This window comes from Mesoplodon densirostris, chromosome 19 (genome assembly GCF_025265405.1).
Source record: "Mesoplodon densirostris isolate mMesDen1 chromosome 19, mMesDen1 primary haplotype, whole genome shotgun sequence".
In the NCBI taxonomy this organism is placed as follows: domain Eukaryota; kingdom Metazoa; phylum Chordata; class Mammalia; order Artiodactyla; family Ziphiidae; genus Mesoplodon; species Mesoplodon densirostris.
The window spans coordinates 32437290-32459368 of record NC_082679.1 but is presented as its reverse complement, the minus strand read 5'-3'; the positions used below and the strand labels follow the sequence as shown (position 1 = coordinate 32459368).

The window sequence follows — 22079 nt, the reverse complement described above, 5'->3', positions numbered from 1 at the left end:
TGTCCAGCCAGGCGGGCAGAGGAGCCACTGGCTGGGGCTCAGGGGCCGGAAAGGATGCTGCTGAGATCAGGGAACTCCTGCAGGCAGGCATCATGCACAGGTGAGCTGTCACCTGTGGCCTGTCCATGGCCATGCAGGAGGCACAGTTTATAAAATAAGTGAGGGGTGTCCTAAGATCAGGATGTAGAAGTGCTCACTACTAACCCAAACTAACCCCAAGACGCCTGGATAAGTCACTGAAACCTCCTTGGCCCCAGTTTGCCCACCTGGAAATGGCAAACAATCACTCCAGGGAACTCTTGAGTGAACAAAGATGATCTCTCTGAACCTCTTCATCCATCAAACAGCAACCAAGCCCCTTCCAGAGACTGTCATGGGCCCCAGAGAGATGGCGTAGGTTCACTGGGAATCTTCCAGAACCTATCAGCAGCTCCAGAGGCCTTATGGGACTACTGAGTATGTTTACTGAGTGCTTACTGCATGTTAAGCCTTAAATCACAACATAAGTTGTTTCACTTAATCCTTGAAATGACTCCAAGAGATGGATACTTTTTTCCTTCATTTTACAGGTAAAAAAATTAAAGCCCACAGTGAATACAGTTCAGTACAAACCCCGATCTGAAGACCAGGTCCAAAGCTCTGTGCCCCCTGGAGTAGATAAGACCCATATAGGAAAAAAAAAAGTTAAATAATGAGGTTTTAAAAATATCCATGCAAACTGAGGCAGAGGTTCTTAACCTGGGGGCCCTGAAATTGGGGGTAAAGGTGTAAGAGCACTTATGTGAGGAGAAAGACACCATCCAATACAGCAGATTCCCAAAAGGGTCTTTTTACCTACCCCCTAAGGGCTAAGAATCACCTATGGTCATAATGGAGAGGCTAGGGGCTTGAAAGGAAAGCTGTGACCCATGTGGGCTGCACGGAGGTGACAGCAAATCACCCAGGCTCTTCCAAGATCCAATGGCGAGGGGTGGTTCTCCCCGGACAGTCAGCTAATTGTCAGACTGCCTCGTTCCCACCCACGCTTGCCAGCTGCTGACTGGAGCTGTGGTCGGTGAGTCTTACACAATGCACAGATGTTGCTTCTGTCCACCCCGTGTGCATTCTGCAGCCTTTTCCTCACAGGTGGTTTTTCTTTAGGGAACCACCCCCGCACTCCCAGCCCTTGAGGTTTGGGGGAGTCGATCCCAGCCCCCACTCGAGGGTAGCCACATGACCCAGAACCGGCAGAGGCAGAGGGTTTGGTTCTGGGATGGACATGTGACTCAAGTCAAAACAATGGGAGCCGGACTAAGCTTTGGCTGAAACTCTCTCTTCTAGTTGGAGATGGAAGCCCAGACCGCTGGGAGCCGAACTGCCACTACCTGGGGAGAGTCTGCCCAAGAATGAAGCCGACCCAAAAGAAACCAGAGCTGAGGGCAGAGTTGGAGCTGGGACCCAGCTGTCCCTGAATTCAATTCACCCTCCCAACTTCCCCTTTACACAGGCCAATAATGTGCGGCTGTACGGAACAGCTGAGATGGGCTTAAAAACCAAAGGATTCTGACTCATCCACACAGAGGAAGGTCGCACGTACTTAACCACAAACCCCCGTGAAGCTGCTGCCCTCCTGGATTTTGAAGACCCCGGCCTGCGGGAGAAACTCTGGCTTCGCCAGAAAAGAAGTAGAACCATGCCTGGAGCTCACATCGGGTGTGCAGTGTGTGTGCTGGGGCAGCAGGGGTGTGTGCAGAAGCACAGCTGCAGAAATGCACCACATTGATCTAATAGTCTACTTTAGACTATAGGCACAAGCCCATAAACAACCTAGATGCCCAGCAACAGGGAATCAGTGCAATGAAGTATGGTCCATCCCTACAATGGAAGGCCTTGAGAGCCATGAAGAGCAATAAGATTGACGGGCAATTAGATTATATGCACTGATATGGAATGATTTCCAAGATACACTGTTAAGTTAAAAAGGCAAGGTACAGAACGAGATTATAACAGGCAACTTAGGTTAAAAGGAAAGAAAGTCTCTATCACTTTTTTATGCATCCCCACCTTAAATGAATTTTTCAATTAACCTACAAATACCAATGCTTCCCAGTCTTATTGGCCAAGAGGACTGCTTACTGTCTGTGCAGAGATAAGGGCCCATACTCACAGAGCACGGCTAGAAGCATCTCCAGGGACCAGAAAAAGCAGATGCCTTGGGAGAGGGGTGCTGGGAGACCAATGGTATTGGCAGAGGTGGGAAGAAGGCTTCCTTTTTATCACATACCCTTTAGTACTGCTTTGAATTTTCTTTTCCTTTTGTTTTTCACCGTGTGCATGATTTCATTTACCAGAAGAAAACTGGCGAGGCCCCTTTCTGAAAGGCAGGGGACATGCAAGTGGAGGCTCTCATCAAAGGCCAAAAGGAGGTGGAATTTGGAGGGACAGGACCTCCAGAGGCTATGTGCCCTCTGGCCAAGCTGCTAGGCCTCCCTGAGCCTCATCCACCAGGCAAATGTTTCTTGAGCACCCACCACGTGCCAAGCAGTGCAAAAGGCCCTGAGGACGCAGCAGTGAGACACACAGAGCCTGCCCCATGGACTCTGCAGTCTGGTCTCAGTTTCCCCATAGTATTAATACTGACCCTGGCCAGGTTTCTGCAAATAGTAAATGCCTGACAAATCACTGCGAGTAAGGCTTTGCCAACCATAAAGCTTGAGATGAATGCTGCCTCTGACTCCTGGGGAAAAGCTGGTCCCACTCAATGCTGAGCCCCAGCCCCACGAACGGGTTCTGCCTTCCAGCTCCTCAGACCAGAGCCAAGGGGACAAGTCCTCACCCACGAACCCCAGAAGCAGATGCCAAGCAGGCCCTCCAAGGTTGAGAAGGCTAAGAAGGCCCCAATTTATGACACCAGGAGAAGGTGCACCAATCCACCTACATGGGAGACCCACCATCCTTCCCATCACTGACCACAGCAGTGGCCAGCCTGGGCCTCCTCCCTCCAAGCTCAAGGGAAGCTGTGCCTCCCAGGAGCAGGGTCTGGAGAGGCCCCAGGGAGGGTTTCACCAGTGCCTCCTGGGGGCAGAGCTCACCTTCCACCATCACCTGCTGCAAATAGCCCCTCCCACCCGCCTCGGGATGGGGGTTAGCCTGATGATGCACGGCAGTGCTGCATCTCCTCCACTGGTCCAGAGCTGTGCTATCCAGGCAGAAGCCACTAGCCCCATGTGGCTATTTAAATTTACATTTAAATTAACTCAAATACAATGTACTTAAAATTCAACTCCTCAGTCCCAGTAGCTACATCCAGAGCACTCAGTAGCCACAGGTGGTTAATGGTTCCCATACTGGACAGTGCAGACATAGAGCATTTCCATCATCACAGAAAGTTCTATCACTAAACTAGATATCCCTTTAACATCTCCCCCCTTCCAGTTATAAAAGGAGGGGCCTGGCCGGTCTTGAAAAAGAGGCCAGGTATCAATAAATGTCAGCAAAGTTCTAAATCCACTTATAGGGGGTAAGGATCCACAGCCATAGGGAACTGCACAGGAGACAGAATCACTGACTGAAAGCATGTCATGAGTCAGGAACTGTGCCGGCTTCTCCTCTGGGCCACACACTCGATCCCCACCCTTCTACAGATGGGGAGCACCCTCCCTCCCTCCGCCCTAACCCCTCCAGCTCCCTCCCACCAACACCTTTCCTACAGGGTCCAGTCGCCCAACACAGAGAGGCTCTGATTCAGAGGGCTTGCGGCGGGAGGGGCCTCTAGGTCTCAGCATTTTAAACAGCACTCAGAACTTCAGATGTAGGTGGTCCTCCGGCCGTACCCTGAGTCCATCCCAGCCCCACGTCCTCTTCCAGCTACCGGCTTCTCTCTCCACCCCTTCCACCAAAGCTTGTCCTGAGACGTATAGCTGATTCACTTTGTTATACAGCAGCAACGAACACAACAATGTAAAGCAATTATACTCCAACAAAGATGTTAAAAAAATAAAAATAAAAATAAAATGTATTGTCTCTTTGAAAAATACAAAAGTAGTACAGGCTCTCTGAGAAAAAAAAGTCAAACAATGTAGAAATATATAATGTGAAAAGTGAAATTCCTTCTCTCCTTACCACCTCCCACCACTTCACTCCTCAGGGAAACAGACTTTGACAGTGTATTATTCCAGATCTTTCCATGTGCACCTGCAAATATATAGAGACATAGGCCTGAACAGACCTTTGTATAGTGCAGAAAACGGGGCCACATTATACTGATGTTTTGCTCTTGCTTTGCTCATTCAACAGCATCTCAGGGCCTCCTTCCTATCAGCCTGTGGCCCTCACTCAACCTGGTTTTACCAGTTGCAGAGAGATCCATGGAATGGCTAGACCACTGTTTATTAGCCTGTCTCCTGGTGATGAATATTTGAGTTGTTACAAATTTTCCTTCTTCCAAATAATGTAGCCATGGATGTTCTTACAAGTATGTGCATCTGCTCCCATGTTAGTGTTCCCCAGTCCCTTCAGGACCCATGCCAATCTCACCTCAGCTGCCATTCCACCACGACAGCTCCTGTCAAACTGGACTGTGACCACCAGGACCCTAAATCCAGTGGACACCTTTTGGTCCTTTTCCTTACTCAGTCTCTCAGCCGCTTCTCTCAGGGAGACCACATCCTCTCTGGTACACTACTTTGATAGCCCCCAGTCAATCACACCTCCCAGTATGTATGCCCCTGTGTAATCTCTTCCCCTAAACCTGGGCTGGACCTGTGACTTGCTTTAACAAAGAGAATGTGGCACTGCCAATTCCAGGCCTAAACCTAAAGAACCTGGCAGTTTTCACTTTTGCCCTCGTGGGAAGCCAGCCACAGTGTAAGAAGTCTGATCCCTGAGATCACCATACTACGAGGAAGCCCAAGCTAACCAGTGATGAGGCACCTGGAAGAGAACTGAGGCCCCAGACATGTAAGCCAAGAGGATCTGTGGCAGGTGGCCCCTCCTCGCTGTTTGAGCCAACCCAGCTATGCACATGGAGTTGGAGATAAGTTGAGCCCTGCTCAAATTGCATAATCTTAAGCAGATCATAAAATATCAAGTCAGTGAGTTTTGGAATAATTTGTCACACAGCAAAAGATAACCTAGACATCCACCTTTTCTTTACTACATTCTGAGAGGAGGAAGCAAAGGCCAGGAGAGATCACAATAGATACCTAATAGCTAAGCTGCAGCCACCCCCAGGCTCAGGATTCCCAAAACAATGTTCTGTCCAGAAAGATTTAGTTGCCAGGGTGCAGCTGCTGCTTGTCATGTTCAGAGGCTGCTTTCTAAAGTGAGAGGACATGGGGGTCCCCAAGAGCCCTCTTCATGCCCTAAGCAAATGGCGTTGATGAACAAGACAGCAACCATGGCAATCCTGGGAGAATCTGTTCTGGCCAAAAAGTCAACAAATCAAAAGGCTCTGAAGCCAAGAAAGAAAACTTTGGCACAGAGAGGTTAGGGAACTTACCCAAGGTCACACAGCTAGTGAGAAGCAGAGCTAGATCCTGAAACCAGGTATTCAGACTCAGAGTCTAGACCAGTGACCAAACACCAGTGTTTTCTAACACTTTGATAGTGACCCACAATAAGAATTATGTTTTATAATGGGCCTCTGTATATATGGGTTTGGGTATAGATGTGCATTTAGATATACACATATCTATCTATAAATACATCTATCTATTTATCGGTATGGATACCTATGTCTATATGTCCATATCTATCTATCAATCATCTATAGACATGTCTATCCACACCTATAAACTAAACAGAAAGTTACACAAAGCAATATTTACTATTACTATATAGGTTATTCTCTTACATTTTTATTTTTGTCTATTTCATTTTTTTTTAATGCTGGTCACTACATGGATTTCATGAGCCATGAATGGGGTTATAACGTACAGTTTAAGGGAAAAAAAGCTCACCTATAATGATTTAAGATAGCTCTAAAATCAGACTGATCTGAATTTGAATCTTCCTAGAGCAAGATTCCACTTCCAAGTCAAGTGACTTTGGGCAAGACGGTAGATTTCTTTAAAACCTCAGTTTCCAGGACTTCCCTGGTGGCCCAGTGGTTAAGAATCCATCTGCCAGTGCAGGGGACATGGGTTCAATCCCTGGTCTGGGAAGATCCCACATGCCGCGGAGCAACTAAGCCCATGTGCCACAACTACTGAGCCTGCGCTCTAGAGCCTGCGAGCCGCAACTACTGAGCCCACGTGCCACAACTACTGAGCCTGCGCTCTAGAGCCTGCGAGCCGCAACTACTGAGCCCATGTGCCACAACCACTGAAGTCCATGCGCCAAGAGCCCATGCTCTGCAATGAAGAGCCACTGCAATGAGAAGCCCACGCACCTCAATGAAGAGTAGCCCCTGCTCGCCACAACTAGAGAAAGCCCGTGCACCACAACGAAGACCCAACGCAGCCAAAAATAAATAAATAAATAAATAAATAATTTTTTAAAAGCCTCGGTTTCCCCAGCAGTAAAATGGGGATAATAATAGTACCTGCCTCATAATGGTGTTGTGAGAACTGAGTGGTAGGGACAGCTCTTGGCCCAGGGCCTGACATATAGCAGATACTTAATGCTGCACCTATGGTTCAGCACAGGGCTCAGCATACATGAGCACTTAATAGTCACACTGAGGCTGTCGCCACAGAACACTGAGAAAGGAGGCACATACCCAAGACTGACCGGGGCAGTGGGCTCCTTGGGATTTCCAGGGCAGGGGAGCAAGATAAGTGCTCCCACCATGCACTGAAAAGGCAACCTCGTTCCTGGTTTGTAGTAGTTTTCTGACATCATCTTTTTGCTTTTGAAGTCTATCTAGATCCCTAGGGGAAAGAAGGGTAAAACAAGGTCAAGGTCAAAAACTGCCCTGTAACAAGGTTACCTCTGGAAGTCAGGCCTGGAGTGGCCTCAGTACCCCAAGGTAGCACCCCCAAACCTACACAGTGGAGCCGCCGTCAGCCAAAGCCTCCATGAGAGGGGCCCACCAGCCTGCGCAGACTTCTGCAGTTAGAGATACACCCTGGGCCTGAGCCCATTAGGGAGGTCCTGGTCTTCCCCAGCCTCACCTGTAGCCTGAGGGTGGCCAGGCCCATCCTGCTGACAGGGACTTTTATGCTCTGCCCTACCCTCTCCAGGGCCCCAGCTCTGTACTCAAGCTCAAGGCCAGGGGCTTGGGCAGCACATGGCAGACCAGCCAATCAGCTCCCGGCTGACACTACTTCGTGGGACCAGGAGGTTCTCCCCAACCTCCCACCCAGCCAGAAAGGAGAGACGCTGGAGTGATCGGACATCGATAAAAATAAAACTGTGGAAGAAGATTTGCAGCAGGTGGACAAAGAACCAAAACAGGTTGCAACATATAGCATCGCATCCCGCAACCCCCAAGAGCTACCCACCCCAGGTGCTGGACCGCGTATTTCTGCCTGAACATCTCAGGGACTGGATTCTGTCCTAAGCCAGACACCCAGAAGTGGGTTGAGGACTCTCCATTTGCCAGTCGTGCCTCCTGGCCTTTGCACTTCCCAAACCCTTTGAGATGTTTTTACTAAACCTTTCATCACCTGGCTATTTATCCTTTGGGTCTCAACAACTTAACTCTCCAGTGCAAAGTAGAACTCTCCTCATTCTCTCTCACCACGCCCTGTTCTTTCCCTTCATCACATTTAGCGCACATCTGGGTGATCATCAGTTAACCACACGAGAAAGCTTCAAGAGGAGGGGTGACGTTTGCTTTATTCTCCCTGGTTTGCCAGCGTGAACTCATTTCAATCCTTGAACAACTCCATGAGGAAGGAACCATGACTACCCATTCCACCAGATGTGAAAGCTGAGGATCAGCAATGAGCCGTCACATGGCCCAAGGCCACTCGGCTGGGGAGAGGTGCAACTGGAAATTGGACCCAAGAAGTCTGATTCTGAAAGCTCTAAACACACTCCTGACACCTACTACATGCACATGCTGGGCCTCAGTATAAAGTGGCCCAAACCACATCTATACTGTATTTACCCCACCTGCCCTCCCATCCTGTTCCCCGGCAACTGAAACATATTATCCATGACTCCCCAGCACCCAGCCTTGGCTTGGTCTGTACCCTCTGCCTTGGAGGCAGCCTGAATCCGCTCTCCCTTGGCTGGGCTCAGGACTTAACTTGCTGAGCTGGTCTCCTCACCTGTACACAGGGGAATAATACATGTAAAGAATGCACGTAAAGCATTAGGCACTTTTAATATTCCCTTGTATATACTATTATCACTAACATATTCATACCCCACCAAAATCTTGTAGGTCTAAATCAACAATCACAAGCCAGGCCAAATCCAGCTATCTGGGTCCACCCAAAAAAGTGTTTTTGAAAATTTTTATGTAGTTGATGATAATTTTTCAAATTAGAAAAATTTCACATAAAAATCCAGATGGCTGGATTCTCTTAACGATCAGAAGATGTGGCAATACCAGGGCCACATTCCCACATGACAACAATTGGCTGGGGCTGAGGGACACTGTTCTCTTGACTCAGGACATGTGCTCCCCAGGGCACCCTAGTCCCCCCACCTCCCAGGTGTCTCCCTCCCAGCCTGCTGCGTTCATGAATATGACTTCTCTGGCCTTTAGATTCTGACCCCTGGTCCCAGTCTTACCATCCTTAGAGCCATACTGACATGCCACCTCCTTCAGAAACACCCCCCCGAATCTCCATAACCCTGTGTCTCTTCCTGGTCTTATAACTGTAAGAGCGAACTTGTGTTGAGCACTTACGGTGCGCCTGACATTACAACTGTTTTACAATTTGAGTCCTCACAACTGCCCTGTGATGCAGGTACTATTATCATCCCAGCTTTACAGATGAGGAAACACAAGCAGAGTTGATTATTCTATTGCCATCCCCACCCCCATCCATTCCCCACCCTCTCTGTACTGCCCTGTGCCTTCAGGAAGCTGACCCCGTGGACCAATTCACTGGAGCTTTCTGGCCTCTGGCTTCTGAATTCAGCCAATGCGAAGCCCCGGCAGGAAACGGGAGGATGCGAGGAGATGGGAGTTAGGGTATTTCTTCTCCACTCCCTCACTACTTCTGTACCATGTCTCTGACTGTGGTTAATCCTCCATCTTTATAGCTTCTGCCTGGTCTCCACCCATCGTCAGCTGTGGTTCCTACAGGGATCCAATCCAAAATATCCAACATTTCCTCCCCTGGCCCTTTCTGCCCTAGGGGTGGTAACAGCTTCCCACTGTTGCCAGGGACCATCAGTCCCTGGGTACCTCAACGCCCCATAAAGTATCCCTGAACCCTGCCCATACCTCTGGAAGCTAGTTTCATTTAAACTCTCTGGAGTGCATCTGTTTCCCACTAGACCCCTGGCTGACAGAGGTTTGACACTATGCCCAAGGTCACACAGTTAGAAAATGGTGCAGCAGGATCTGAACCCAAGACACCGGGCTCCAAAGTTCTCGTTCTTTAAGCACCACCCTACACCGCCTGATGTCCTAATCTACTTCTCCTGGTCCTTCACCTGCTTATGGCCTTCTCAAGAGTCCCCTGGGTGACACTCGAGAACCAAGCACTGTGCCTGGACCAATGCAGACCTTCCAGAATCTCTCACTGAGCCCACAGAATACAGTCACTTGATTCCTCTTTATCCTCCAAAGTATTTTTACAAGGGAGAGCCCAACCCCACATTCCTTCTCCCCCCAGATCACAGGGCTCACCTCTTTCCTGCTGGCCCCTCACACAGGCCCTTCACACACTTGTCTCCCCTCTGGACAAAGACCACGCTCCATAACATGGCTGAGAAGGCCCCCAGGTCCAGGCTGTGACCTCTCTTCAGCCAACTGAACTTCAACCAGCATCTCAAATGAACCACCCTCCTCTCTACAGGGCTTTCTCACATGTGGCCGGTCGGTCCGGCAAACACTCATGGCTGTTACATGTCCTCTCCCCTTGCCTTGCTCACCACCCACCGCCCCCATGCACCTTTGGCCTTAAATCACAGCTCCTCTGAGACTACCTCTGACCCTGGACCAGTTGGTACTTCCTGCTCTAGAACCTCCAGAGCATCCTCTTAACATTCCCTGAACATTGTCTTCATTATTCAAGAGCTACCTTCCCAAACCATGAGCCAATCAAACACGAATATCAAGGCAAAGTAAAATATTAGCCAATCAAATACAGCAACATTTAAAGCAGCAGTCTATCATGGCAAAGAGGGATTTAATTTAGGAGTGCAAAGAAAGTTGAACACTAGGAAATCTAGTTATGTAAATCATGCATACAAATCATACATTATATTAGCAAAGAATCACCAGCTCCATCAACACCCCAACAGCATTTGATAAAATTCAATAATTATTCCTGGTTTTAAAAATCCTAGCAATCCAGGAGATGAAGAAAGCTTTCTTAACTAGATAAACAATGAACATCATACTTAATAGTTATTAATCAGTTGAGGAGATTCTAACCAATGCAATAAGATAAGAAAAATAGATGAGAGGCAAAGATGAAAGTTTAGTTCCACTAAACTCCAAGTTCTATGAGGCAGGAACTATGTTCTATTCCTCATAGTTTCTACAACATCCTACCCATGCTCAAATATCTGCAGAATGAACAGCCACCCAGATTAGGTCTGATTCCTATTAAATGTTCTCAAAGCACCCAGCACTTCTCCTTTGAGGCATAAATCACAGCTTAGGTTGTGTAATGTGTTTTTAAAAATACTTATCTTTTCCTACTAGAGCGTAAGGTCCATGAAAAACCAGGACCATGCTCTACTGACAGAGCAAATGTATACCTGGCCTAAAGTAAGTACTCAATTTCTATTGCACAGATGCATGAATGACTTGAATAGAATGCATTTAATACATAGTTCCTAAGTTATAATAAATGATTTTATCCTACTTCTCAGCCAGAAGATCCGAGGCCCAGAGAAGGGGTGGGGGGATCCTTCAGCTGATGCCACACCACTGTGAAGCCCACCCACTACCCTGGGATCCTCTGAAAGGCGTCAGCCACACACAAACCGCAGCCCATATGGCTCAACAAGTAAGGAAAGTGAAGCCCAGAGCAATTCCTCGGAGCCCTCTAAACAAACACACATCCAGGACGCACCCCGGAGGGCAGAGCCGTCTGGTGAGAGCTCCTGTGTGCCGCCCTTCTGGGGTTAAGGATGACTTCAGTGGAGGGACCTGAGGCTTCCCTCGCGAAGCCCCGTGACGGGTACCCACATGGATAAAGAGCCTCCTCTGCTTTCCCGGGAAGTTATCAAAGAATTACTTATGTCTCTGGAAATGCTTGTTTGGAAAAGGTTCTCCAGCCCACCTGGGCTTGGCAGGAGCAGCAGCAACACCAGGCCTGCCCTCTGGGGAGGGATCAGGCTTTCCCTCCGGCTCGTGAAGGGACTCGGCCATTTTTCATGCACAGAGTCTGAAGCCAGCCATAAAGAAGCAGGCAGCTTCCCAGGATAAACGGAGCACGGTGACATCAAAGACTGCCTTCCAGATTAAACAACTGAGGCCTTCAGCTCTCTCTGGCGTTTCTTCCAGGATATTCTGGGCTTCTGCCTCAGTTCTCCCTCGGATGGAATGGCAGATATTTTGTTTGTGAGAGTCTGAATTTTTTCCTTCCTCTGGGAGGGGGTGGGGAAGGGATGGGGGAGAGAGAGCGAGAGGAAGAGAAAGAATGTCTGTGAGAGACAAGAGCCACAAAAAGAACATGCGTGAGTAGAAAAGAGAGCGGTAAGTCAGGGAGGCAGCCGGAAGTGCCTGCTTTGGAATCCAACGAGCGACCTAAAAATTCCAAAGTTGTGAACCTACAGCCAGTGAGTGAGGCTGCGAGAACCCCCCGAGCAAGGAGGACTGAGGGGTCCCTGACTCCCCCGTGCGTGCAGATCTCTTCGTGGGCCCCTGCCTCTTGCCCAGAGAGTCAGGCTGCATGCCCCTTCCTCAGACACATCTGGTAAACTGAGGCAGGAGACCCTCCTCCCTCAGGCACAGGCTCACAGCAGTTCTGGGGCAGGATGGGCTCTCTCTGGGATTGGCTTGTCACTGCCTCTTGCCCCCTGGCTCTTGGGGTGCCTCCCTCTGCCAATCCTACCATGGCTGCGCTTCTGACCCTCCTCCCCCACAGGGCAGCAGGGGCCGCCCCTCCACCCAAACAGCTGGAGTAATGCCCCAAGTCCCTGTGCAGGATGCTGCAGGCGAATCAGCTCTACAGAGTGCGCTGGTGGCTGCCCGCCTGGCTCCGCCCCACCCACCTGTCCAGAGGGGAAGGTAGCTCACACGACGTGCCAAGAGCCACTAACATGGGGGGCTTTGCAGAAAGAATGAGCACCAGAGAGAGTTCCAGACCCTACAGGCTGCAGAGCCACTTGGAGCCCACAGTCCCTTCTCAAGGGCCCAACCCAAGCACCACGCATTGTCCATGGACACTAGCGAGCAAGGCGTCTCCCCCAGCTCCCACTGCACAAACCCATCCCCTCTTCCCACACTTTCTTCCTCACTGCCTCAGCTTCTCATGAGTGTTACTGTCTGCCAGTGTGCCTGTGGCCAGGCTTATTCTTTGTCTCCTTTACTAGACTGGAAGCTACAGGAGGGCAGGCACCACGGCTCTGTGATTTGCCACTGTAGCCCCAACACCCGGCAGAGCTAGGGAATCCATAGTTCATAACAATTCATTATTGATCATAATTAATTAATAGCTGAGTGTCTGAAAGAAAAGGCCTAATTCCACTCTTCCCTGTATTCCTACTTCCAGCTCCACCTGGCTGGGGAAGAGAACCTGGGGGAGGAAGAGGCAGGGATGGTGACTTAATCTATCTCCATTCATGCATTCATTCATTCATTCAGCAAATATATCATGAGAGCCCACCATGTGCCCCAGGGCTGCCACAAGGAAGACGGACTCCTCAGAAAGTGATTCTTCTATTGCTGACAGCTCAGCCTTGCTGCTTTAAGCCCTCAAAGGGACAATATGGTCCCTGAGCCCAGGGGCCCAAGCTTCCTGTTATGAGGAGGAATTCACTCTGTCTGTGTATCACCCACCTTCTCTCCTCACTTCTGACACTCCCACTGGGTGAGGGGATGGAACATTCCCCAAGGCTAGGAGCTTGTGGGACATGCCGAGGTTGTCTCCTGGTTTAGCTTCCCCCTGAGTTTGTGACAGTTTGTACAAGATATGAATGTAGAGGGTCTGTTCCTGAGTTCGAGGGACACAACACACACACACAGCCTGACTTGGGGAACCAGTGTCCTTCTCAAAGAAGAAAAGCTTCGAAGGGAGGATAAGGCACTCCTCGAAACCTCTACCAGAGACCCCATCACAGAGAGGCATTAAAGTACCCAGAATGACACCCTTGCCCACCTCCCACCTTCCTGAGGGATCCAGACCTACCAGAAACCAGAAGCTCCACCTGGCACTCTGCCCAGCTCCAGCTTGCCCCAGCTCTCCTCCCCACTCCCCAGGGGTCCAGAAAGCTGCCAGGTGGGGCTATGAAGCTGGCCTGGGTGCCAGGAGCAGAGGGCACCCTCCGCAGAGAACTCAAAGAAGCCAGTGAGAGGAGGTCCAAACGCCTCCACTAGCCTCAAAGCAAATCATCTTTTAATTCTGAAACACCAAATATTTAATTTATGCTTTACCTCAAATGTCAAGTCCACCTCCCGGCACATAGCTTTGAAACCACGTAAGGAGGCCTAACACTTTCCATATGGTGAAGACATGGGGCCTTTTAATTGTGCCAACTGGTATCATTCAAGGGTAATTCCCCTGGAATCCGGCACTCAGGCAGCAGCTGGGCCAGCCTCCAATCTCATAACCCAGCTCCATACATCCCCACGGGCTCCAACAGGGCCTGCACCCTCCCAATCTTCCCCAAACATCAAAATGCACTAGGTGCCCCCTAATCAAATTACCAAACTGCCTGGCAGCCACCTTTGATCCAGAGGCAGACTTGCCTGCACCGAAGCTCTCAGCCTGTTTCTTCAGGCGGCTCTGCCATAAAAGAACAAAAGGACCAAACTGGGGGGTGGGGGAGGGGATGGTCTTAAATCCAGTTGTACACATTCATATATGCACACGTGTGCACACGCTGCAGGAGCGTACACAGACACGCAGATTCTGCTTCTCTGAGTGTTCTCCTATCAACATGTCTGCGCCCATTACGCTACTCCATCCATCTACTAAACTTGTTAATTTCATCCATTATATTTTCCAGAGCCAACATTTCCAGTTGGTTTTCTTTTGTAACTGCCTGTTGCTGCTTCATGTTTCTAATATCACCCTTTATCTCTGAGATTATTATGCTTATTTTAATTTCTAATTGTTTAGCACATTGTTGTCTGGCATACAAATTGTTCACATATCAGTCATCTTCTGCAGTACTTGTACAGCTCACATTTCTCATTATTTTTCTCTTCCAAGCTCATATTCCCTTGAAGTTCAGCATGTACCCACTGAAAGGGCAGAAGCCCTAGCCTGTGTCCCTCCAAGTGAGGCTACAGAGTATGGGGGAGGGGGAGCCTCTGGTTTCATAATATGGGCCCCCATCTCCACCTCTCCCAGGGCCTCAGGACCCTGCCAGTACCTTTCTCCCCACGTTCTACTTTCAGTGAAGAGTTATCTGCCAGAACCCTGCCAGGGATGAGCATGTTATTACACCCATTTTGCAGATGAGCTAAGTAAGGTAGACAAAGGTAAAATGGCTTATACAAGGTGACAAGCTATTGTGGCCGAGACTGACCTCATTTACTTTTGTATTTGGGAGGGCAGGCATGGGTTAATTGCCGGTGAGGTCACCCTCTCATATCCCAGGATCTTGCATGAAACTCAGACCCAACTTAGACATTTACTAAGCTACTCAGGCTCCCTCAGAGAGGAAGAGGGCAAGCAGGGGCCCCTCATGCTTCTGCCTGCCCCGCAACCTGCCTCATCCCAAAGTACTCGGCAGCCGGCCAGGGTGCCACCTCTCAGGAATGAATAAGTGCGACCCCCCTCCAGGCAGATGTTCTGGTGTGGAACTTTACCACACATGGCTTCCACTGTCCTAGAAAGTACTCCAGAATGGGAGAAAACCAGAGTCCACACCAGCCGGCTGGCAACTTTACAGGGTTATGAGGAGGATTAAGATAATGTAAGCAAAGTGCTTGACACACACAGGCGCTTAATAAATAGTAGTTATTGTTGCAGTAAAAATGCTGGTTGGATGAGCCACGAATTGCCCCCCGCCATTTTGGTGAAAGGCTGGGTGACCAAGTGGACACAGAGGCCAACCCCAGGACAGGTCTGGGGCTGGTGAGGGGACCTCTGCCAGCCCTTAGAACGCAGCACACTTTGGAGCCCACGCCCTCCTACATCCTGATGAGATAATGGAAGAACCTGGAGCCACCCTTTCCGTGCCACTGGAAATCACAGAAATTAAACAGAACCGAGGGTTGCCTACTGCTATCCTGTTCAGTATCTCAACATTTCCCAAATTTGGGGCATTCCGTTCTCATTCACAATTTTGACCAGTTGTACTTAATATTTTTCTCAGAATTGACTTTAGACTATCTCTTTCCACTTAGCTTCCTCCTAAGCAATAATATGTGCGAATTCAAGGGTTTTATGTCCCAGTTATTTATTTTTTTCTGGTAAAAAAAAAAGTAACTCTTAAGATAAGAAATAGTCCTCCAGGTACCACGTGAAATCACCTCACAGGCCTCCACAGTGCAGCCCCACACCCTGGGCTCACCCTGACTTCTCCCTGGGCCATCGCCACCTCTGCAGGCTCAGGAGCGAGGCCAGCGGTGGTGGGAACCCAGGCATCCAGGTCCCAGTCACCAAGCACAACTCTCAAGGCAGCAGAGATTCCCTTCCCTTAATATCTTGGATGGCAGGTCCCACGCTCCACCGCCCAACATATGTCATGCTGACGGCTCTGTGTCTCACATCTTCAAAAGTGCTTTGAACAAACACTAATGACCCCTCAGCATTTCTCTGAGAGAGGGGGCTGGGAAAGGAGGGGGCAAACACCATCCCATGCTGTCCTCAGCTGGGGGAAGAAACCAGGCAACAAAATTCCGTGACTTTACCAAAGCCACAGTCTTAAGCTGGGGCCCCCTCCCTACCCTCCCTCATTTCCCCCAATGGCAACTTTTACTGGCTCACATTCCTCTTGCTGGGAACACTACTATTTAATTAAAAACGACAGACTTTTGTTTTCCTCTCCTTCCTTCCTCCTCCCTCCCATCCTCCAGGACTGGATGCCAAGGAGACCTACCAAAAACATGCGGGTAACATTTGTTATGGCTTTGAAGATAAAAGTCAATTGAAGTAAGCCCTCGCTGTATTTCAAGTTTCCCCTAAAGCATGGAGCAAGCTGCCTGGCAGTTTAGGAAAGAAAAAAAAAAAAAAAAGCAGGGGGGACTGCAAATAAATGTCATTCTGCAGGAATACTTTGTAAAAATAAACAGGCTGAAAAAACCCAAAACTTGATTAATGGAAATCCACTCAGTTGGCCTCTGTCTTCAGCTGCAAATGCATTTGTTCATATGGCTAAATCGGATCATTTTCATTGGTCTTTAAATAAATAAGGAGATCAAAAACTAGAAATGGTGGGGGAAGAAAGGGAAGTTTGTAGTTCTGTTTTTAAAGGGCCCCAACTGCAGTGCCCCCGCCCACCAAGTTTCGGCTTTTCCCAGGGGACAGCAGCTCCAATTCTAACCCAGCCAACAGATGAAGAGAAGGCCCCCAGCTCAGCAGTGGCAGTGGAGGAGGAGATGGGAGCTTCTTCCAGATGCAGGGGTTATTTCATACGTGCACAAGAGTCAACTTTATCCACAGGCTCACCTCCTCCAACTGGCTGCACCCAGTCCAGGTCCCACCACCAAATACACACACACACACACACACACACACACACACACACACACACATCTGAAAAGCCCACTGGCCCCTCTCCAGCCCATGGACAAGACCAAAGAACTAACCAGACCTTAGACTCAGTCTGTTCTCCTCTAAGTTAAAAAAAAAAAAATTAAATGTCACATCAAAAAGTTGATTCATCCTTTGATCCTTGGCTTGCTCGAGTTCCACGCAGACCATCTGAAAGCCCTGTGCAGAGTTCTGGAGCCCATAGGACATCTGTGAACACCAGTGCCAGGCCAGGAGCTGAGGCTGGACTCACTCACTCCCCTGTCACATCTACTGCTCCCCTAGGAACAACTCTAACCTCAGGGACCCACTGGGGGAAGGCTATGGGTAGGCCTAGGCTACAGCAGGATGAGGCCCTCTCTCTCTCCTTGTGGGCCAAGCCAAGGGGTCTCCCAGATCTCAGTACCCCCCAAGCTCTGCCCGCCAGCAGATCACAGCCGGCTCTACTGGGGCTGAAGGGCAGATGGTACTGATGAATGGCACACACTTGGAACACATTCGGAGGCCGGCACAGTCCTGCCTCCCACCCAGACACCCCCAGATGCCTTCCCACTTCCCTAGCCCCAACTGCAAATCCACCTTTGAATGCCGGCCAGAGAAACAAGGTAGAAGTCAGAGCAGGGCCCCGGATCCTTCCAGCGCAGACAAGCTTCCCCATCAACTGGACCTGCACCACCACATGACCCAGGACATCTCCCCCCCGGCAGCCCTCTGCCCCCAACCGAACAGGGGACTGCCACCTGTGTCACCAATAAGGTTCCCCAAGGCAGGGGGTGTACAGGGTCATATTGGTGGGTCAGGGGCAGCTGAGAAGGGATTTCTGGACTTAGAAGCTGCACCGAGCGGGTGCTAAAAGTTGGGGGTCGGCGGGTAGGTATGGAGACGCATCTCGGAGGTTGAAAGGGACGTAGGTGGGGATCGTACCCGCGTTCCTCTGCCAACCGTGCCAGCCGCCCGCAGCTGTCGGGATCCGGAGCTGCCACCCGGGCAGCGCTGCCTCCCGATCCACTCCTCAATGCCTTTCCGAGCCCAGGCGGCGCTCGCAGCGAAGCTGTCACCTGAGGCGGGGACGACACGAAGCCCCTGAGTCTGGCCCCTAGGCTGAAAGTTACCCGAGAGAGGAGAGAGAGAGTGGGCGAGGCAGGGGCAGCAGGGACCCGGAGGGTGTTGGGAGCCGCGCACAATCCGAGAGAAGGACGCAGGTAGTCAGGAGAAGGGAGTTCAGCGAAGCCCCAAGAGCGGGGATCGAGAGCGGAGCCAAGGGGGAAGCAGGACCCCAGGAAGACGCGTCTGGGGATCAGAAGAGCGAGCGCCAGAGGCCAGGACTGAGGAGGGGAGGGATGAACACGGGGTGAGGGGAAGAGGGGAACTGAGCGTCGGGAGAGGGGGCGCAGGAGCCCAGATCTCGGGAGAGGGGGCTGAGGGCCAGAAAGAGAGGGCGCAGGCTCTTGGAGAAGGGGCTTAGGAGCCTGAAAAGGGGGTGCAGTGAGTGCGGGGTCGGGGTACCGCAACAGGAGGGGTTGAGAGTCAGAAGAGAGAGCACAGGATAGCGGGGAGCGAGTAGGATGGACAGAGGAGGGGACACAAAGTCTGCTCCAAGGAGAGGGTTTGTGGGACTGGTGACTGGAGTAGCGGGTGGGGGTGGCCCTGGTAATAAGATCCGCGGGCTAGGCCATTCCGCCGCCGTCCGCGGTGCTTCCCAGTCTATCCCCCCCGGTCCGTGCCCCGCGCGCCCCTACCTTCCGGGCTCTCCCTGCGCTTGCACACGGCGGCTGCAGGCACATCGCGCGCGGCGGCGGCGGGAGCCGGAAAGAAAGGAGAGGCAGAGAGTTAGCAATCGCGGAGGCGAGGGCGGCGGGGACCAGGGGGCCGGCACGCGGGCGGGGACACTGACCCGGCTTGGAGTGAAGTTTCCCCATGCTGGGGGCGCTGCGGGAGGGGGCGTCCCTAAGCCATGCGCCCGGCCCGCGGGCCCTGCGGCTCGCCGCGCCGCGCCTCGCTCTCCTCCTCCTGAAACAGCCCCGAAGCCGAGCGGATCGTGAAGAGTCGCCGCGACACGATCCTGCCGCCGTCGCCGCGGCCGGACTGACGCCCGGGCGCGCCGAACCCCTAGCCCGCCGCCGCAGCCTGCGCCTCCCCGCGCGCCCATTGGCCGGGCGCGGCGCATCAAAGGCGAGGCGGGCCGCGGAGGGAGAAGGCTGGGGGCGGGGCCGGCAGGCTGGGGGCGGGGCGTGGAGAGGCGCTGCAGGGCTGGACACAGCGCCCCCGCTCCAGGCTGCGGTCTCTGACCCGGGCCGGGGGCTGGGGACGGTGATGGGAGGCAGAGGAGCTCTGGCCAGGAGGAGTATTGGAACAGACACCCTGTTGGGTCCTGCCCGCTCTACAATAACCGCTCCTCTGGCTCACGGGGCTGTGCGTTCCCTCCGCTCTATTTTTCCTGGCAGCGGACAGGAGGACTCAGCGGCTCCACTTTACAGGTGATGAAACTGAGGTCGGAGAAGAGACGCTGCTTGGAGCGCCCACAGCGTTGCCCCTTCCGTTGCACGATCGGACTTTTGCAGAAAGTGTTCGCTTATTATCCGCCCCGTGCCCGCCCACCTTCTCCTCCGACTCTCGACGTTTTGATTTGGTTGTGCAGGAGAAGCCCCCACTGCGCCTCCGGCCAGCTGCGGACCCAGCCAACTCCCGGTGGCTACAAGTGTCCGAAAGCCACGAGTTGCCAGCCAATCGCTGTCCCCGCATCCCGGGGCCCGTGGGTGCCCGCCGGGGGTCGGGGCGCGCTGCCAGCTGTGCAGCCCGGAAGGGGGTAACCGCTGGGTCTTTGATCTTCCTTGGTTTCCGCTCCCCGCTGCAGTTCGCCAGACCAAGGGCTTGTTTGTTTTGTCTGGGGAGGTCTCTGCGGAGGGGAGGGCGACATCAAGGGGTTCCACTCCACCTTTGTGGTTCTCAGAGAGAACGCCTGCTCTTCTAGGGACGCTGCGGGCCTGTTAAGTTCGTCCTGGTACTCGGTAGCCTAGGCGTGGGAAAAGAAAACTCTGTGCTAGGACTGAATTCTCTGTGTGAGCCTCAGTTTTATGGTCTGTAAAATGGAGGCTCAATTCTGCGCTTCTTGCCAACTCCTTAGAGGGGCACTGCCGAAAAGGAAGATAATGTGAGCAGCATATGTAATTTCCAAATTTCCTAGTAGCCACATTTTTTAAAAAAAGTCAAAAGGAAACATTAAACTTATTTTAATATATTTTCTTTAACTTGATATATCAAAAATGCTTTAATTTCAACTTATAATGAAATATTGTACATTCTTTGTTTTGCACTGTTTGAAATCTGGTGTGTATTTTACATTTAGAGCACATCTCAACACAGACGAGCCACATTGCAAGTGACCAATAGCTATGGGTGATTGGTGGCTACTGTATTGGACATCATAACTCTGGAGCATCTACGTGTCTCAAAAGTATATTGGGAACTGCGTGGGCCTCCAGAGTCATAAATCCCTTCAACCAACAGTGTCTTACTTCCATTCTCCAAACTTGCTTTCTACACACCCATTTGTGTGGAAATGAAGGCTAATCTTATAAGCAGGTACATTAACGCTCATAGCAGGCTGGTTTCATTTGAGGAGTGCTGGGACCCCCCAGAACATTATTATTGTCCATTTTATATTGCAGTTCTCTATTCAGTACCTACTGTGTGTCAGCCATTGTCCTAAGTCACGTATAACTCTTACAACCACTGTTTGATGCAGGCTCGTACTTATTCTACAAAGGAGGGAACTACTAGGCTCAGAGAGGTGAAGTCACATGCCCAAGGTCACACAGCTAGGCAATGACCTGGTTAGGAACTGAACCCAAGCCCCTTGATTCCATTGCCCATGTTGTTTTTACTACACCAGGCTGTCCCAACACTGTCCAAACTTAACATTCCACCATTAGAGAGAGACTCACCCATCTGGAAACAAATGCTGATTCAGTGCCAGCTGTGTGCCAAGCACTGTTTTAGGCACTTAAGATATATCAGTGAACAAAACAAACAATCCCCACTCTCATGGATCTTGCACTCTACTGGGAGGAAGACAGAGAAAAAACAATAAACATAACTGAACGGGCAAACAGTATGGTAAGTTAGAAGGCATCACCAGCTATACCAGTGGTTCTCAACTGTGGGCAGTTTTGCACTGTGGGGGACATTTGGCAATGTCTGAAGGCATCTAGCAAGTAGAGGCTAGGGTTGCTGCTAAACATCCTACAATGCACAGGACAGCCACCCAAAACAAAGAGTGATCCAGCCCCAAGTGTCAATAATGCCAAAGTGAGAACCCCTGAGCTGCAGGAAAATGGAAAAGCAGAGCAGGATGGTAGGAATCAGAAGTAGGAGGGAGGTGGGGGGCTCTGTGTGTCTGAGTTCCAGTAGGAGCTTTCCTGCAGACCCCTCCAAAGGAAATGGAATTCGGTTGGGGGGTGCTCTCTGTCTCTCTCACCCCCGCCCCCCGCCAGCGCCAGGGAGCATCTAAATCAAAGCAAAACTCTGAGCGGTCTTTCTCACAGTGCTCAGAAAGTTGGTTACTTCCTTAAACCGGTCATGGCTTTCTTCTTGCATGAGAAAAAAGTAACCCCTCTTCCCCTTGGGAATTTCTTTTTACAGTTCAAAAAGAGATAAAAGCAAGAACTAAAACTCTGCAGTTACCATTTTAAGTCTTGGGGGAAGTAAATCCCAAATGTCCAGCCCAGACGCAAAGGCCCCCCTCCACCTTCAGCCTGACCCTTCCCAGCCCAGCAGGCGCCTGGGACTTCACTGCTATTGGAATAGTGACACGCCCACCCCCACCAACCTGGCCCTGGGGGGAGACACAGGAGAGGTGGGCCTGGTGGTAAAACCTCAGCCTGTCCAGGCCTCTGAGGAGGGGCTCCCCAGGGGCCACCAGCCCACTGTCCACCTGGGGTGGCTATTCGGCCTTTGCTGGTTTCCTGCCGCACAACTCACTGTCTTTTTATGTGTTTTAATAATTTATCTGGCCCACTTCTTGGGCTGTATACTTACAGTGACACATCTTTTTCTTTGAAGATTTCCCATCCTGTAGGGGAGGAGAATGGGGAAGGAAGGCAAGGAAGAGATAAGAGAGAGATTATAACAGAAACGGGTTTCATGGGGCTT

General features: G+C 51.0%; 1 protein-coding gene across 2 annotated transcripts in view; it reads right to left on the bottom strand.

Annotated features, from left to right (window-relative positions):
* NKD1 (NKD inhibitor of WNT signaling pathway 1) overlaps positions 1–18999 on the bottom strand; it is an 86706-nt gene extending 67707 nt beyond the window's left edge. The window contains exons 1-3 of one of the 2 annotated variants that reach the window (XM_060084241.1): positions 18823–18999; positions 18668–18700; positions 17853–17986 (exon numbers count right to left, since the gene is read on the bottom strand). In XM_060084241.1, coding sequence (XP_059940224.1) covers positions 17853–17986; positions 18668–18700; positions 18823–18847 — 192 coding nt within the window. In that variant the 5' untranslated portion in view covers positions 18848–18999. The remainder of the gene's footprint in view (positions 1–17852; positions 17987–18667; positions 18701–18822) is intronic. The other variant, XM_060084242.1, reaches the window with a different exon arrangement.
* Positions 19000–22079: the final 3080 nt, after the last annotated feature.